General features: G+C 43.4%; 1 protein-coding gene across 6 annotated transcripts in view; it reads left to right on the forward strand.

Annotated features, from left to right (window-relative positions):
• The window catches only part of slc45a3 (solute carrier family 45 member 3), a 176,276-nt gene extending 159,475 nt beyond the window's left edge, over positions 1-16,801 (forward strand). For all 6 annotated transcript variants that reach the window (XM_059950125.1, XM_059950122.1, XM_059950128.1 and 3 more), the window contains 2 exons: positions 1,064-1,329; positions 6,205-16,801. In XM_059950125.1, the coding sequence (XP_059806108.1) occupies positions 1,064-1,329; positions 6,205-6,627 (689 nt within the window). In that variant the 3' untranslated portion in view covers positions 6,628-16,801. The remainder of the gene's footprint in view (positions 1-1,063; positions 1,330-6,204) is intronic.
• The last annotated feature ends 1,013 nt before the right edge of the window (positions 16,802-17,814 follow it).

The raw sequence follows: 17,814 nt of genomic DNA on the forward strand, positions 1-17,814 counted from the left end.
GACATCTCCTCTGTACCTGCTCCCCAGCACCTTAAACCCGAGTCCTCTTGTGGCAACCATTTCAGCCCTGGAAAAAAGCCTCTGACTATCCACACAATCAATACCTCTCATCATCTTATATACCTCTATCAGGGCACCTCTCATCCTCCGTTGCTCCAAGGATGAAAGGCTGAGTTCACTCAACCTGTTTTCATAAGACATGCTCCCCAATCCAGGCAACATCCTTGTAAATCTCCTCTGCACCCTTACTATGGCTCCCATATCCTTCCTGTAGTGAGGTGACCAGAACTGAGCACAGTACTCCAAGTAGGGTCTGACCAGAGTCCTATATAGCTGCAACATTACCTCTCGGCTCCTAAATTCAATTCCACGATTAATGAAAGCCAATACACCATATGCCTTCTTAACCACAGGGTCAACCTGCGCAGCTGCTTTGAGCGTCCTATGGACTCGGACCCCAAGATCCCTCTGATCCTCCACACTGCCAAGAGTCTTACCATTGATACTATATTCTGCCATCATATCTGACCTACCAAAATGAACCACCTCACACTTATCTGGGTTGAACTCCATCTGCTACTTCTCAGCCCAGTTTTGCATCCTATCAATGTCCCACTGTAATCTATTCAGCCCTCCACACCATCCACAACACTTCCAACCTTTGTGTCATCAGCAAATTTACTAGAGTTAGAACAACAAAAGGCAAAGCGCATTGGAATTTGGATTCTTGAAAGGGTGCAGAGGAGATTTACAAGGATGTTGCCTGTATGGTGATGCAATTGTCACCATGATTCTGGCACCAGTCTAGCTTGCTCACAACTCACTAACTCTAACCTGTGCACTTTTGGAATGTGGGAGGAAACCAGAGCACCTGGAGGAAACCCATGTAGTCACGGGTAGAAAGTGCAGACTCCTTATGTTGAACCTGGTCGCTGGTGCTGTGAAGCATTTGCTAACTGCTACGCCCTCTAGTCTAGGTGAAAACTCCAAAGCTCAGCCCGTTCCTGAAGGGTCTGCGTTGGTACATGTCCTGGAGCGGCTGTTGTCTGCTTCTCTCCTGCAGGTGTTCGGATGGGCAGCATGGGCCTTTTCCTGCAGTGTGCGTTCTCCATCTTCTGCTCCACAATCATGGACAAGCTGGTTACGAGGTTTGGAACCAAAGCTGTGTACCTCGCCAGCATTGCCTTCTTCACCGTTTCTGCCATCATCATGTGCCTTTCGAAGAGTGTGGTCCTGGTCACAGCCATGTCTACGTTAACAGGGTTTACGTATTCAACGCTGCAGATCCTGCCCTATACGTTAAACTCACTTTATCACAAGGAAAAACAGGTTAGTGGGCAGCCTTTCAATACCTTATGCCCTGAGGCATTACCACAAGATGTGTTTTCTCTTAGATGGGCTGGAACGGTAGCAGTGACAAGGGATTTCAAGTCAGACATCCCACCTCTCCCGCATTTTGATAGCGGCTCCCTGACGCCTGCAAGCTAAATACAATATTCCAGAAATCGATTTTTTTGAGAATGAGCGAGAGAGAGAGAGCACACGCACGAGAGAGACAGAGAGAGCGTGACATGGCAGAGTGTTCCAAAAAAATATACTTCACCCCAGACTACAGTAAAGTGTATCCCTGCCTAATAGGGGTCAAAAATAATGACAGTGTTGCTCGCTGCACTGTTTGCAACAGTGACTTTTCCATTGCCCACGGTTTTCCATTGCTCAATCACAGTTGAGGTGAGTTTAACAGGTGTCATTCGTTCATTAGCATAGCTAACATTATTTAAACTAGCTGGCAGGCTGCTAAAGAGCTACTCTATTGCAGACATTCCACCTCTCCCGGAAGTTCTGGGAGTCTCCCGCAAATTGATGGTGCTACCTCCCTGAAATGACTTTTTGCAGGGTGGGATGTCTGTCAAATGCAAGGTTGGACTAGAGAATCTGGAGCAAGGAAAGGATCAGTGGAGTAATGGAGATCATCTGACCCCTCAATACTAACCCTGTTCAAGAATGATCTGACTTTGGCCTCAGCTCTCATGGGCACTAGCTTCCCTGTCAGGAAGAACTTCCAAAGGCCATGCCTCAAAAAAAGTGACAACCACCATTAAGGACCCTTGGCATCCAGGCCATGTCCTCTTCTCGTTACTACCATCAGGGAGGAGGTTCAGGAGCCTGAAGACAACACTCAACATTTTTAGTGTAGTTTCTTACCCACCGTCATCAGATTTCTGAACAGACAATAATCCAATGAACATCACTAATTTTGCTCACTTTATGCACTAATTTCTTTTAATCTATTATAATTATAGTATATTTTATGTATTGCACTGTCGCAACAAATTTCACGACATATATCAATCATATTAAACCTAATTCTGATTCAACTTTCCCAGCTCCCAAAATCCAAAAATCTGTCATAGAGTCATACAGCAAAGGTGTAGGCCCTTTCAGTCCAACTGGTCAATGACAGCCAAGATATTAATCTGAGATAGACCCATTTACCTGTGTTTGGTCCTTGTCTCTTTAAGCATTTCCTGTCTTTGTACTCCTTCAGTCCTTCAACCACCATAATTCTATCTGTTTCCTTCATCAGAATCAGATTTATTATCACTGTCTCATGAGGTGAAGTGTGTTGTTTTGTAGCAGTAATATAGTGCAATGAGATAAAATTACAATAAAGTTCAAAGTAAATAAACGATCCAAAACAAAGGAATAACGAGTTCATGGACTGTTTAGAAATCTGATGGCAGAGGGGAAGGAGCTGTTCCTAAAACATTGAGTGTGTCTCTTCAGGCTCTGGTACCTCCTCCCTGATGTAGGAATGAGAAGAGGGCGGTGATGATCCTTGGTGGTGGATGCCACTTTTTTGAGGCACTGCTTTTGTAAGATTTCCTCATTGTGGGAAGGATTGTTCCTGTGCTGTAGCTGGCTGAATCTACAACCACCTGCGCCCTCTTTCAATCCTGTGAATTGGAGCCTGTCGATTGTCTCTGGTTTCAACCGAATGAAAATTCTGAGCTTGTTATCTTTACCCTTTATCAATTCAAATGCTCCACTGCTTCAGCTAATTTTGTTATATTTCTCTTCCCCCTTCCCCGTAAAAACCCACACAGCTCTACATTGCGTAGATTTTAAATCAGCTGTTACAAAAGAACTCTAATGGACCTCTGCCTTATCAAATACTTCCATTTTAATGAATTCTTAATCTGAGATCCTTGTAAAACTCCCCCTTATTGATTTCCTCAGTAATGATTTCATTTTTATTGTTTTAATTTTTAACTCAGTATCTCTGTTTAAGTACAGTTTTTTTTAATCAGGCTACACAGATGTTACTTCTGGCAGAACCAGCCAGGGTAGAAACACGAGCTCTTGTTACAGATGTGAGCGAGTGATACTGTAAACAGATTGTATGCTTCTGAAATTCTGTTTCATAAATTTCATTTGATCTAGATTTCAGAGCAGATTTCAATGCAGGTGTAATTAAAAACCGTACGTCCATCTCTTCCACTATATTTGATGCCTTTTAATTATTACTGCAGCATCTCTGCTGACTCTATGATCATCCCTAGATCAATACTTGGAGTCATTTGTAGATTAAATTGACTTAAATATCCCTATCTAATAGGCAGAGGCTGAAAGCCTGTGTACAAAGATATCTAGAGACTTTAATAGCAGTTTAATGGTATAGTAATGTTCTGATTAGCCCTTTCCTTGCACCTCAGAGTAATCTCATAAACTGATAGAACACAAGACCATAAGGTATAGCCTATCGAGTCTGCTCCGCCATTTAATCATGGCTGATCCATTTTCCCTCTCAGCTCCAATCCCCTGCCTTCACCCCGTATCCATTCATGCCCTGACCAATCAAGAATCTATCAATCTCTGCCAAATATCCCAAGTGATATGGCTGCCACAGCCGTCTGTGGCAACAAATTCCACGGGTTCATCACTCTCTGGCTACAGAAATTCCTCATCTCCATTCTAAGAGGGCACCCCGCTATTCTGAGTGTGTGTCCTATACTCTCCCACCATAGGAAACATCCTCTCTGTTGAAGCCTTTCAATATTTAATAGGTTTCAATCAGGTCACCCCTCATTCTTCTGAATTCGAGTGAGTACAGGCCCAGAGCCATCAAACGCTCTTCACATGACGCCTTTCAAACCCGGAATCATTTTTGTGCACCTTCTTTGAACCCTCTCCAATGTCATCATATCCTTTCTAAGATGAGGGGCCCAAAACTGCTGACAGTACTCCAAGTGAGGCCTCACCAGTGCCTTAGAAAGCCTCAACATCACGACGTTGCTTTTGTATTCTGGTCCCCTTGAAATGAAGGCTAACATTGCACTTGCCTTCCTCACCACCGACTCAACCTGCGAATTAATCCTCCCCAAGGTCTCCCACTTCCCTTTGCACTTTACGTGTGTGGGTCAGGCCTGTTCTGCTTGCTGCTGCACTACAGCTCTGCACTGAACTGAATTTGGTTTCTTTGTGTAAGGAGACAAATCTCAAGGTTGTATAATGTATACATACTTTGATAATAAATGTACTTTGAACTTTGAGCTCGTAGAACTTCACAGCACAGTGATTATAGCGCAATCACTCAAGTTGAGTAAGAGGTTCTCCTAAGGATTTGTCTGTCAGGGGGACCTCAGGTGGCTGTGGAGGCTGATCCGGGATCCACATATCCTGAGGGACTTCCTGGCCTCTTCAATCTTGCTCCCCTTCCACTTGCTGATCACCACCGGGCTTAATTCAGGACGTTAGGGTAAATTCACTTAATGGAGAACTCCTGCACGTGACTTTGTTGAATGTTGGGGTGGGGGGGGGGGGCTGATGCATGGGCAGACACCACACAGTCGGGGTCAGGGTTCAGTGACATGGAACGCAAAACAACTGGGGACCCTGGGCTGCGTGGCCCCTGCTTAACAATGTCTTTTCTATAATAGGATGATGAAAAGTGAACTCAGTGCTCCCAAAAGTGATTCCCACCAACATTTTATACAACTGTAATATAACATTCCAACTTCTGATGAAGGTTAGCTTACCCTAACCCTTCTTCACCACCCTATTGACCTTGAGGGCACTTCTCAGGAACTATGCGTCGTACCCCTAGGTCCCTCTGATCTACAGCATTCCCGATTTCTGAATCTCATCCATTGACTGGATGTAGTACAGTGTTCACATACCGTTGGAGTAGGGACAGCCTTGGCTTATCTGATGTTTAATTGGATCCATTCATATGCCTGAATTTGTAAAGAGGTAGGAATTGGAGAACAAGGACTGGAATAGGCAAGAGAAACGAGCATTGTCAAAGACAGCCCTCCCTGCAACTTCTTCAAAGAATCCCATCTGAAACTAAATTATTTACCATTTAATCTCCCCCTTTTTTTTGTTCATAATGTTTCAGCAAGTGAGAATTTATTTATTCATTCATTTATTTAGAGATGCCAGGTGGGAGAGGCCGCACCAACAAGCAAGCCCCGATTTAACCCTAGCCTAATCACAGGACAATTTACAACAAGCAAGCCCCTGATTTAACCCTAGCCTAATCACAGGACAATTTACAACAAGCAAGCCCCTGATTTAACCCTAGCCTAATCACAGGACAATTTACAACAAGCAAGCCCCTGATTTAACCCTAACCTAATCACAGGACAATTTACAATGACCAGTTAACTGGCATGTCTTTGGAAAGTGGAGAACCCAGGTGGTCATGGGGATGATGTACGGACAACTTTGGGATTGAACACTGGACTCCGATAACCCGAGCTATAATGGTGCCACGCCTCCGTGGTCAGAATCAGGTTTACTGTCGCTGTCGTATGTTGTGAAGTTTGTTGGTTTTGAGGCAGCATGGCAATTCCAAACCCAAAAAAAACCCTATAATCACAGTTGGAAATGTAAATATATAATATTAAACAAGCAGCGCAAAAGGAGAGCAAAATAGTGAGGTAGTGTTCATGGTTGGTTCATTGTCCATTCATAAATCTGATGGAGGAGGGGTAGAATGTATGTCGTCAGGCTCCCCTACCTCCTCCCTGATGATAGTGATAAGAAGAGGGCACATCCCGGGTGGTGGGGATCCTTAATGATGGATGCTGCCTTTTTGCAGCATTGCCTTTTGAAGATGTCCTTGATGTTGAGGACCCCATAAAGTTTACTCCATCGCCGACTTATGAGCTTTTCTCTGTTCTCCTTCCCCTTGCGCAGGTATTTTTTTGCAAGCACAAGTTTACTGAACTCGAAGATGCTAATTGCCAAGTGGACATCAAAATATCTCCACCAAACGGGATCTTGAGTCATAAGTCATACAATCAAAATGGCAGCGTGGTCACGGCCAAGGGGCCTCTGCCTGACCGAAGTGCAGGCACACAGAGCCGGAGCGAGGTCGCAGTTTCCGCCGATGTCGAACAGGCCGCGGTGGGAAGAGGGATTTGTCTTGACCTAGCCATTCTGGATAGTGCCTTCCTCCTTTCTCAGGTCATTCCCTCTCTGCTCATGGGCACAATTGTCCAGTTTACACAGACAGTAACTGCTTACATGATCTCTGCTGCCACCTTTGGGACAGTGGCTCTTTATTTTGCAACCAAAATAGTTTTTGATAAAAATGATTTAGAGAAGTATTTAGTGTGATGTAATGAAGGGATTTTGTCTTTCAGCTCTGGGTGGTCTAACAGTTGGAGGTGAGTGATATTGAGTTTGGCCACAATGTTATCAGCATGACAATTATCAGGTACAAGCAGAATGCAAGATATAGTTAGAGGAAAACCAATTTGCACTCTCTTAAAACTCCATCCGAATCTAGTCCATGGTACAGTTTTTTGTATACTGTTGGTGCATGGACATTTAATGTTTAATTGGATCCATTCATGCTTCTCATCTTTGTAAAACCATTTTATGTAATGAGTTGGGCTCTAAGCTTCCGATCATTTTATGTTTACTAAGTGATCCAAATATCTGATGGGGTAATGTGGCTCTTTGTGTAACCCCTGTAATCATCTGTGTACATGAACCAAAAGATATTCTGGAGATTTGATTCGTCTGCAGAAGGACTGAAGAGCCATGATTGCGATGGGTCATTGTGATGCAAAAGACGATTGGGTCAGTTAAACCCGACCTCACATCACAGACTTCCTGCAGGGTGAAACTTGTCCAAGTGCAATAATAAGGCCTCCTTGTAGCTTCCAGGATCTGCAGTGAGAACAGGTATAAACAGATGTGGTACGAGATATAATTGCTCAGAGGATATATCTACTGTTGGGTTTATATGGCCAGCAAGCCAGAGGGATTACCATAGTGGACTGAAATAATTTCAATGTGGTTTAAATTGATGCTATTAGTTAAAAGTCCACACACTCCTTGTGCTCAGTCTGTTGGCTGAAGGTCTTCTTTACATCAGCAATGCTTTGTCTTCACATTTAATGAACTGTGCAATATGGTAGCCCATTGGGGACATGGATTTCATTCCATAGCAGCTACTGGTGAGGTTTTAAGTTTGGATGAGCTGACTAATCTCAAAGGGAGGAGAATGGCTCCTTTTGTAGATTTGGTCCAAGCGTCAGGACTTGATTTAGATTTTCTGAGGTCAGCTCCTTCCTTGCCCAGGTAAGGACCTGGGAAGGGTGAGGAGAAAGAGGGGATGAAGAAAAAAGATCAACCTTTTTGATTCCAGACCCAAATCTGACTTTATGTTACCTGCTAGTAACATCAGATCTCCTTTGTGCTGAAGGGAAAATTTTCATTATGAAAAATTGGACAGGAGATAATGAGTATTGATTGCAGTGGACCTGTTCTGTTTATACGTCGTATTCCTAATGATCATGACTTAGCTCTCATGCAACATTCAGAAGGGCTGATGTTTAAACATCTACAACCCTGAGAGTGAACACCAATGGCAAGTGTGGCTTGTTACTCATTCCCTCAGCTTTTAAAATGACACCTGCAGGTATTGACGTCAGTGAGCTCCGCACAGCTCAGTTATTGGTACATTATGAGGTTAGAATGTGCCCAGAGTTGCGAACACTTATGGAAACCCAAAATTGGAAATTACGGCCAACCATTTTGCTCATGTCAGTGGTTCAGATTGGACCTCAATGAGGACAACTACCCAATTGTCTTGCAAGTTGCCCCCGAAACACTTTGTAATACATTCTGAGGTTTCTACAGAATCAGTCTGATATACTCGACCGACATTTTAAAAAAAAGTATTCTTGAAATAATTTCCCTTCTTTGACTTTGAAATAGTTCCCCATACTCTGAAGATCTTGCTTCTGGTTGCTAGGCCACACACATCTTTAATCAGATATAGTGGAGTAGTGTAGTGCATCTTGTACCCCCGTAACACAGTTTCCTCATTTACATTTGCCTTTCCCGTATAGCAGAGGCTAGTATGTTTGAACAAGGAGCCTCCCAGACCATGGTGTACCCAATCTGTGTCCATGGCCCCTATTGTCAGTTACCATAACGAAAACAACTACATTGTCACCTTGCCCCCTTGCTCATTTTCCCCAGCCTACAACGCCAATCTTCTAAGCACCAAAATCCTAGTGCGAACAACTGCTTAGCTTCAGAGCAACGGGCAAGTAAGCTAACTGCTGTGCTAGCGGGTGAATGGTTTAAGATGGCCGATGAAACAAGATGAATTTAATCTCCTCTTTGGTGTTACTGCAAACATACAATAATCCAAGTACTTCAGGCAAAAGGCCTACATCCAGTAATGGTGAGAAATGGTAACCGTGGAGTTTTCCTTTGCATTTCAACAACGTTCCTTGTAACAAATTTCTGGTGGCAATAATTTCTTCTGTAGCCTGTTGGGAATGTATTGTCCTGGTCCAACTGTGGAAATTGCTGCTCATGCTCATTTCTCATTCTGCCTCCAAATGGGGTTGTTACAGACTTGCAGTACGTCTGTGTGTTAGTGTCTATATCACTCACCTCTACCTGGCTTGTGTCTATAAGTCAATTGCTAAATTATAGAATTGTATAAATCATCTGGGGAACAAAGGTATATTATTTTTGGTAGAATTAATAATTTTGCCTTAAAAATCTATTTTTGTTAAAATTTGTTGACCTGGCAACTGTTTTAAAGATCTATGATTACTGTATTTATATTGTAGAGATATTTTGTACAGTGACAATTTATTTCCCATATATAAAGGAACAGGCGTCCACTGGAAAATGGAAGTAGCTGTAGTTTTCTCCGTCACGTTCCAGGTGATGACTTAAGAAATGGTTTTCTCACTGGGAGCGACATCTTCACTCCAACCACAAGTGAACGAAGGCCTTCAAGCAGAAACAAGAGTTCCTGAAGTTTACAGCACAGAAGACTTCCCTCTTATTCTGACTCAGGCAGACCCTTCCTAGTCCAGAGTAACACACACAAAATACTGGAGCAACTCCAGGCAGCATCCACAGAGAGGAATAAACAGTTGGAACCCTTTATCACGACTCAAACGTTGACCGTTTACTCCTCTCCATAGATGTGGGGTCCACGGACCATGGGTCGGGAACCCCTGCCGTAGATGGTGCTGGACCTGCTGAGTTCCACCTCTATTCTGCGTGTGTTGCTCTGAATTTCTAGCATCTGCAGAATCTCTTGTGTTTATCTTTGCTAGTCTGGGTCACTCCACTGTACAGTTGGTGTTCATAGATCTGCCTTTGCATCAAATTAATCAATTTTCTGCTTTAAGGATGCAATGGCCTTTATCTCAACTATTCCCTATATCGAGGTGTTCCAGCATCAGAATAATCTTTCCCAAAGTGCACTCAGATCCCTCTAACCATTTGATCTCTTGTTTAAACTCCCAAGTTCTTAACGCAGACTGTAGAACATTTCACCCCCAATGCTGGGGCGAATTGCACACCTATCAACCCAGTGCAACACACACAAAATGCTGGAGGAACTTGGCAGGTCAGGCAGCATCTGTGGAAATGGTTAAACAGTCAAATACTTCAGGCTAAAACTCTTCATCAGGACTGGAAAGGTGGAGGTAAGGAGGTGGTGGGGTGGAGGAGGAGTACAAGCTGGCAGGTCACAGGTGAGGGGAAAGGGGGGGGGGGGATGGAGAAAGCTGGAAAAGGGCTGAAGAAGGAATCCGATCTGAGAGGTGTGTGGACCATGGGAGGAAGGAGGGACATCAGACTGAGATGATGGGCAGGTGAGGAGAAACAGTTAAGACGGGAATGAAACTAAAGAGAGAAGGTGAAGGGGAGAGAAATTATTGGAAGTTAGAGAAATTGATGTTCATCCTTCAGATTGGAGACTGCCCAGACAGAATACGAAGCGTTGCTCTTCCACGTGGAAGTGGCCTCATCCAGTAGAGGAGACCACGGACAGCGTGTTGGGATGAGAATGGGAAGCAGAATTCCAGTGCACAAATGGCATTGAGCAATGTAAGCTGTGAGCTATCCAGCGTGAATAACGGTAAAGTGGCCGACTTCATCGAATTTCGACGGCAGTGCAAAATTTTTGCATGTGCTCGTAGAACCAACACGAGATGAGGTTGTCCATGGTGACTGTTTCATATTCTGGAGTAATACTGCATATACTGTCATGTAGCCATTTCAAAACCGTCATATAAAGCAGGACCAAAAGACTTTTAAACATCTCATTCTGATACCTTGCTTTCTTTTTTTAAAATTTCCCATTCCATTATTTAACTCTCCCATCAGTATCACCGATTCTTAAGTACACCATGAGTGAAATTCACCTTTCATTGTGCCAAATGCTCCCAGGAATTTGGAGTCAGAGCACGACAGCACAGAAACAGGCCTTTTCGCCCATCTAGTTCGTGCCAAACTATTACTCTGCCTCGTCCAATCAGCCTACACCTGTAATGTAGCTCACCTTACTCCTCCCATCCATGTAGTTATCCAAACTTCTCTTAAGTATTGAAATCAAACCACATTCGCCACTCCTACTCACAGCTCGTTCCACTCTCTCACCACCTTCTGAGTGAGGAAGATCCCCCTCATGTTTCCCTTGAACATTTGACCTTTCACCCTCAACCCTTGTCCCAATATCGGCAAGTTGAACACACCCTCTAACATTCATTCCACTGAAGTCTATGCGCTTGAGTATGTAGGGCTAACAGCCAAAGATGGATCTTGTTCTGAATGATATTTATATTTCCTCACTCATTACAACCTACAGTATATGTGTGCACTAAGAACCCCAATCAATTTTTTCTTCAGGCTGAATTATTTTGTGAGGGTATATGATGAACAGGAAGTGTTTGGGAGAGGTTTCCGAGCAAACCCTTTCCCTCCTCTGTATGTGAGCAGGTGAAGTAATCGATGTGTGTTGCACTCCACTTCTTAAATACAATCTCATTTGCCCCACTCCCTCGATGTGAGAACTGGACTGCCGCTGCGAACCTCACTGTACAACATTGGGTGCCATTGTCTCCACCTCCAGCACTTCAGGCATTTCCTTCTGTCGGAGTCTCCAAAACATTAACTCAATCAGCTTTGCTTTGACTGATATTGGTCTCCAGGGATTCCCACCCTGGGTGTCCAAGGACCCCTTGGTTAATGGTAGGGGTCCATGGCATAAAGAAGTCTGGAAACCCCTGCTCTATGCCCTCACCCCTTCCACTCCTCAACCATCATGGGCTACGTAGAGTTAGAACACCTAAGCTGTTACCAGCTTCTTTTGTAGAGACTAGTTAACTTTAGAATGTAGAACACTACAGCTCTTCTGCCCGTAATGTGCGGACTTTTTAACCTACCCTAAGATCAATCTAACCCTTCCCTCCTGCATAGCCCTCCATTTTACTTTTATCCATGTGACTAAGAGTCACATAAATGCCCCTGATACATCTGCATCTACCACCACCCCAGCAACGTGTACCACACAACCAGTACTTCATGTAAAAAAAAACCTACCTCCAACATCCTCGCTGTGCTTTCCTCCAGTCACCATAAAGTTATGCCCACCTGTATTGGTCAGTACCACCCAGGAGTCCGGTTGTCCGTTCTATCTCTGCCTCTTATTGTCTTGCACACCCCTCTATCGTCACTTTGTGCTGTTTTGCAATGAACACCCTTTCCAGATCAAATTCAAGCCTTGAATTACAACCTCTGCCAAAGGGAATTTTCCTCATAATATTGCTCCAATTACCCCAAAGTCAGATTGCTAGACCTTGTCCTCTGTAGTTTAATAACTTGTATATTACTTTTGGGAAGTGAGCCAGGTGCTTGAGAGTCTTGGTTTAGAGACCATCGTCTGATGAATTATTGGAAGGATTGTTAGCTGTGGAGAGTTCCTGGTGGGCTCTTGAGAATGAGATCATGGAACACTACAGCACAATACAGGCTCCTCACCCCACAATGTTGTGCCAACCTTTTAACCTGTTCTAAGAACAATCTAACCCTTCCTGGCAACGTGGCCCTCCATATCATCCATCTACCTATCTAAGAGTTTCTTTAATGCCCCTGATGTGTCTGCCTCTACTACCACCACTCCTGGTCATGCCTTCCACACACCCACCACCCTCTGTGTAAAAAAAAAAAAGTACTGTCTCTGACATCCCCTTACATTTTCCTCCAATCACCTTAAAATTATGCCCCCATGTATTAGCCGTTTCTGCCCTGGGACAATGCCTCTGGCTGTCCATTCTATGCCTCTGATCATTTTGTACATTTGATAAAGTCACCTCTCATCCTCCAATGCTCCAAAGAGAAAAGCCCCTGTTCACTCAACCTATCCTCATGAGACATGCTCTCTGTCTAGGCAGCGTTCTGGCAAATCTCTGCACCCTGTCCTCATGAGACATTCTCTCTGTCTAGACAGCGTTCTGGCAAATCTCTGCACCCTTTCTAATGTTTCCATATCCTTCATATAATGAGCTGACTAGAACCATATGAAGTTCTGAAAGAACATAAAGAAATGAGGACATGGGTGAACAAGAGACTATAAAGCTCAGGAAGACTGAAGGGAGTTGTAGAGTTGACCTCATCAAGTTGGACTTAGCAAAGCTGGAATGAAGTATTAGGGATGATCTCAATGCTCAGGATTGGGAATAGCAGGGCAGTATGAAGTGGGGGAGGGTGGACAGGGATAATGATAAACACGAGTTTTTGCAGATGCTGGAAATTCAGAGTAACACAAAATGCTTGAGGAATGCAGCAGTTCAGGCAGCATCCATGGACATGAATAAACAGTTGAATTTTTGGGCCAAGACCCTTTGCCAGGACTGGAGAGGAAGGGGGAAGATGCCAGAATATGATGTTGGGTAGAGTGGAAAGAGAATAAGTTCAAAGGTGATAAGTGGTCAGGTGGGGATGAAATATGAAGGTGATAGAAAGGTAAAGAGCTGGTAAAGAAGGAATCTGATTGGAGGGAAGAGTGGACCTTGGCAGTAAAGGAGGAGAGGATCCAGAAGGAGGTGAAGGGCAATTGAAGAAGAGAAAAGTTGGAGAAATCTATCAGGTTAGTTAGAGGCTACCTAGACAGAACATGAGGTTGCTCCTCCAACCTGAGAGTGGCCTCATTGTGGCAGAAGAGGAGGCCATGGACCAACATGTCAGAACAGGTATGGAGATACAAATTAAAATAGTCAGCCACCGTGAATTCCCACTTCCTGTGGATAGAGCGGAGGTGCATGTCAAAGTGGTTCCCCCAATCTGTGGGATTGGGTTAATGATCCTATAAAGGAAGTACGTTATTTTCTTAAACAACCTTATTATACTCCTGTTTTGTGATTTGGATAGATCATTTAAAAAGAAACATACAATATTACAAATAAGCTTAATATATAATTTATAGCTTGCTTTAATTTAGGCACTTTCTGTGGAAATCAAAGTGTTAAGTTTTCAAGGACTTGCTAGTTCGTCTGCAATTAATATATTTTGATATTTATTTACTGGATCTGCAACCAACCTGATCTGAGTAGTGCGCGACACTACAAATTAGAGATTGGAAGTATCCTGGGTATTTTTGTATTTAGATCTCTTTGCAAGTCAGACTAGCTCAGCCCACTTTGTGCCGGTTGGGAGAAGTTTGATGGGTTCAGTCATCTCAAATCTAAGCTTTATTTTATATATAAACAAAACAAGACTTCAAAACCTGTTGAAATGTTGGACTTTTTAATTTAATTATTTTCTTTGATCAGATAGGGTTCAAACTTAGCTCAAGAATTTGGAGAATTGAGTATTCTCAAAGCTTTCAGGATTATTCATTGAGAAGATCTGCTGACAAAAGGTATTGGGTAGGTCTGGAAACCGAGGAGATAATGCACTCCTATTAACTTGGACTTTACACCGGGATGTTCACACTGTGCCATAGTTTCTCTTATACTATAGCATATGAGTAATGCCCACAAGATGTCAATCCCTGCAAATCAATTTTTCCTCCTGTTTCTGGGGGGAAAAAATAAAATCCTGCAGATGTTTGAAAACTGAAACAAAACTGGAAATGCTGGAAGACCCAACAACACCTGTGGAGATAAGCATTTCAGATTTGAACAATACCTATCTATTCCTCTCCCTTATTCCTCTCTCCCCACCTTTCTCTTCCTCCTACCTCTCTCTCCCTCTCATCTCCCACTCACTCTCCCCCCACTCTTTCTATCTCTGCTTTCTTACTTGCTATCACACCTCCTTTATGAAAACCATGAGATGATCTGAGAGAAGCTAAATCCACATCCCTCCACTCTCTCTGTTCATGTATCAGTGTCTCACATTCAACATGATGGAGGTCCAGTTGGATACGTTCCTTTGTGTGGAGTTGTATGGTGCCAAAGCAGCAGGAAAAATCGTGTCAGAGTCGATGTTCCTCTCTGTAACTTTCAATGGAAGTGTCACCCACATCTTGTATAATGTATCCATTGATATAAATATTCTGGTACTTCACTGAAATCTATTTCTTTTGTACCATCATCCCACTTCACAATAAAATACTTTCAGCCAAGTTTGCAAAGAAATCTCACATTTCAATGTCCAACACACCATATGGGAAGTCTTCCAGTGAATTCATCAAGAGAGCAAGAAATGGCAAAATTCCAGCACACCATCTGAGTTCAGATTAACATTATTTGTCAAGTGTACATCGAAACATACAGTGATATGCACCATTTGCGGCAACAACCAACACAGCCTGAGGGTGCGCTGGGGGCAGCCCACAAGTGTCACTGTGGTTCTGGTGCCAACATAGCATTCCCACAACTTACTAACCCTAACATTTGGAATAGAGTCACAGAAAAAAAATACCGCGTAGAAACTGACCCTTCAGCCCATTTAGTCTGTGCTGAACCATTTAAACTGCCTACTTTCGTCAACCTGCACTGGGACCATAGCCTCCCATATTCTACAATCCATGTAACTGTCCAATGTGGGAGGAAACACATGCAGTTATGAGGAGAACGTACAAGCTTCTTACAGAAGGCGAGGGGAATTGAACCCAGGTCACGGGAACTGTAAAGGGTTAGACTTACCTCTACGATACCATCTCGCACCCCCCAGCGAAAGTGAATTTCCAAATGGAATGTCTTGTGGCATTTGGATTGATTTCAATGTACACAAAGTAATGAGAGTTTATCAAGCAGTCCACCAGCATCTTTGTAAGTAGTTTATCTCTACTGGGAACTATTCAGTTAAACAGACATTTCAAATTCCAAACTTGAAAAACTGCAGTTTATCCAGAACTGGCTCCTTGTGTGTTATGTATTTCCCAGCACAAATAAATGAAACCATTTTAGATTTTTACAAAATATTTTATGAAAACACTTTATTGACTGCTGCTTGATCAGGATTTTATATTTTTCTTTGTTAACTCGATTTGATAAAAGGGCAGTGAATGCTTCAGGCTGCTTTGTGGCTCTCTGTGCTTGAATTGATATTTTAAGATGTCATGGATTATCACTCTGACTTCTGTACTTGTGTGGAAAGAGGACAAGTGGGGTTAATAACCACTCATCAACAGTAAACTAGATTTCTGCTCAGATGAAGGCAAGTCCTCTTTGGAGACACGAGATTGCAGATGCTTCAACACAGAAAATGCTTGAGGAATTCAGCAGTTCAGGCAGCATCTCAAGCACAAGAGAATCTGCAGATGCTGGAAATCCAGGAGCAACACACATGAAATGCTGGAGGAACTGAGTGGATCAAGCATTTTGGCTTTTGGGTTAACTGTTCACTCTTTTCCATAGATGCCACCTGACCTGCTGAGTTCCTCCAGCATTTTGTGTGTGTAGAGGTCAGGCAACATCTGTGGGGAGAATGGACAGTCGACATTTCGGATTGAGATATCGACTGTCTTCATCCATTGAGGGAAAGGGTTATTTGGGGAGATTAAATATGCTGAAGAAGTTTGCAGCACAGCAGCTGAGTGGTTAGCATAACACTATTACGGGTACCAGCAAAAGCAGGGATCTGGTCCCACCACCGTCTGTAAAGAGTCTGTACGTTCTCCCTGTGACCATGTAGGTTTCCACCATGTTCCTCCAGTCTCTCTGACATTCCAAAGACATATGGATTAGGGTTAGTGAGTTGTGGGCATGATGATAGGTGCCAGTAGCCCGGCAACACTTGCCAGCTACTCAGCACCATCCTCGACTATTAGACACGAATGACTCATTTCATTGTTTCAATTTCCATATGATAAGTAAAGCTAACCTTTAACCTCTGTGCCACCTCGGAGATGGTTCACAGAGACATTGAATTGACATATATATAAAATTGTGAGTAGGGAGAATGCACTCTGTTTTCCTCAGGGCTGCAGGAAACCTGGAGAAACCTAATTAAAGAAAAAAATAATAATAAAAATAAAAAGATCTACTGTCAATGCGCAAGAGGAAAAAATATAAATGATGCAAATGACAGCATTCTGAACTAAAGGTGAGTTCTCAGATCCGAACCCTGGGGTAGGCCCAAAGCCTCACTTATCTGTTCATCATATTACCAGGCACGGAGCACAACGGGTCCGGGTGAAGGGTTTTAACCAAAACATCGACTGTCCATTTCCCTCTGCAGATGCTGCCTGACCCACTGAGTTGCTCCAGCATTTGTTTGTTGCTCTGGGTTCCAGGATCTGCATTCTCTTGTCTCTGAGGGACATGGCTGAGAAGTTTATGGGTAAAACAAGTAAATGGAGCTAGCTTGGCTGGTCTAGACCAGTTGGGCTTATTTCTGTGCTCCAAGACTCTATAATTCCCATTTGTAATCCACCTGCCCCATGGTAGTTGGACAGTAGATTCTGCCATAGCCTTTTATCCTTTTTAACCCATCTTTGGTCACATCATCATTTGCTATCCTGTTTGTCCTGGGATCATCACACTTTGTGTCTGTCAGTCCTGCGTCCCACTCTTGTCAACTCCTACACAGAGAACAGCAACACTAAATCTGGAAAATTTAAATTTGAGTCTTTGGGCTGTGGGAGGAAGCGGGAGGACCTGGAGAAAGCCCATACATTCCACGGGGGTGGATACACAGAATGGAACTCCGAACTGTGGAATGCACCGCGCTAACTGCTACGCTACTGTGGCAACTCATCAAATAGACTGATACATTTATTAAAACAGTGACCATGACTCCACCAGACTGTCATTAAAAAAAAAACATCTGAATTACTAATATCCTTTACAGCAGGAAATCTGTCCTCACCAGTCACCTCCTGGTTGACTCTCCACTTCTTTGCCAGGAGCAATTATGTCATCTACATCCTGGGAACAGAGACGTAGGACACATTTCTGTGCTGTTTGGCCCAAATGGTCCAGGCCAAGATGATCACCTAAGCTAGTCCCACTTGTCTACCAATTGCCCATTTCCATCTAAACTTTCCCTATCCACAAACCTGTCCAAGTACATTTTCAACATTACTGT

The sequence above is a fragment of the Hypanus sabinus genome, chromosome 25 (genome assembly GCF_030144855.1).
Source record: "Hypanus sabinus isolate sHypSab1 chromosome 25, sHypSab1.hap1, whole genome shotgun sequence".
Classification (NCBI taxonomy): domain Eukaryota; kingdom Metazoa; phylum Chordata; class Chondrichthyes; order Myliobatiformes; family Dasyatidae; genus Hypanus; species Hypanus sabinus.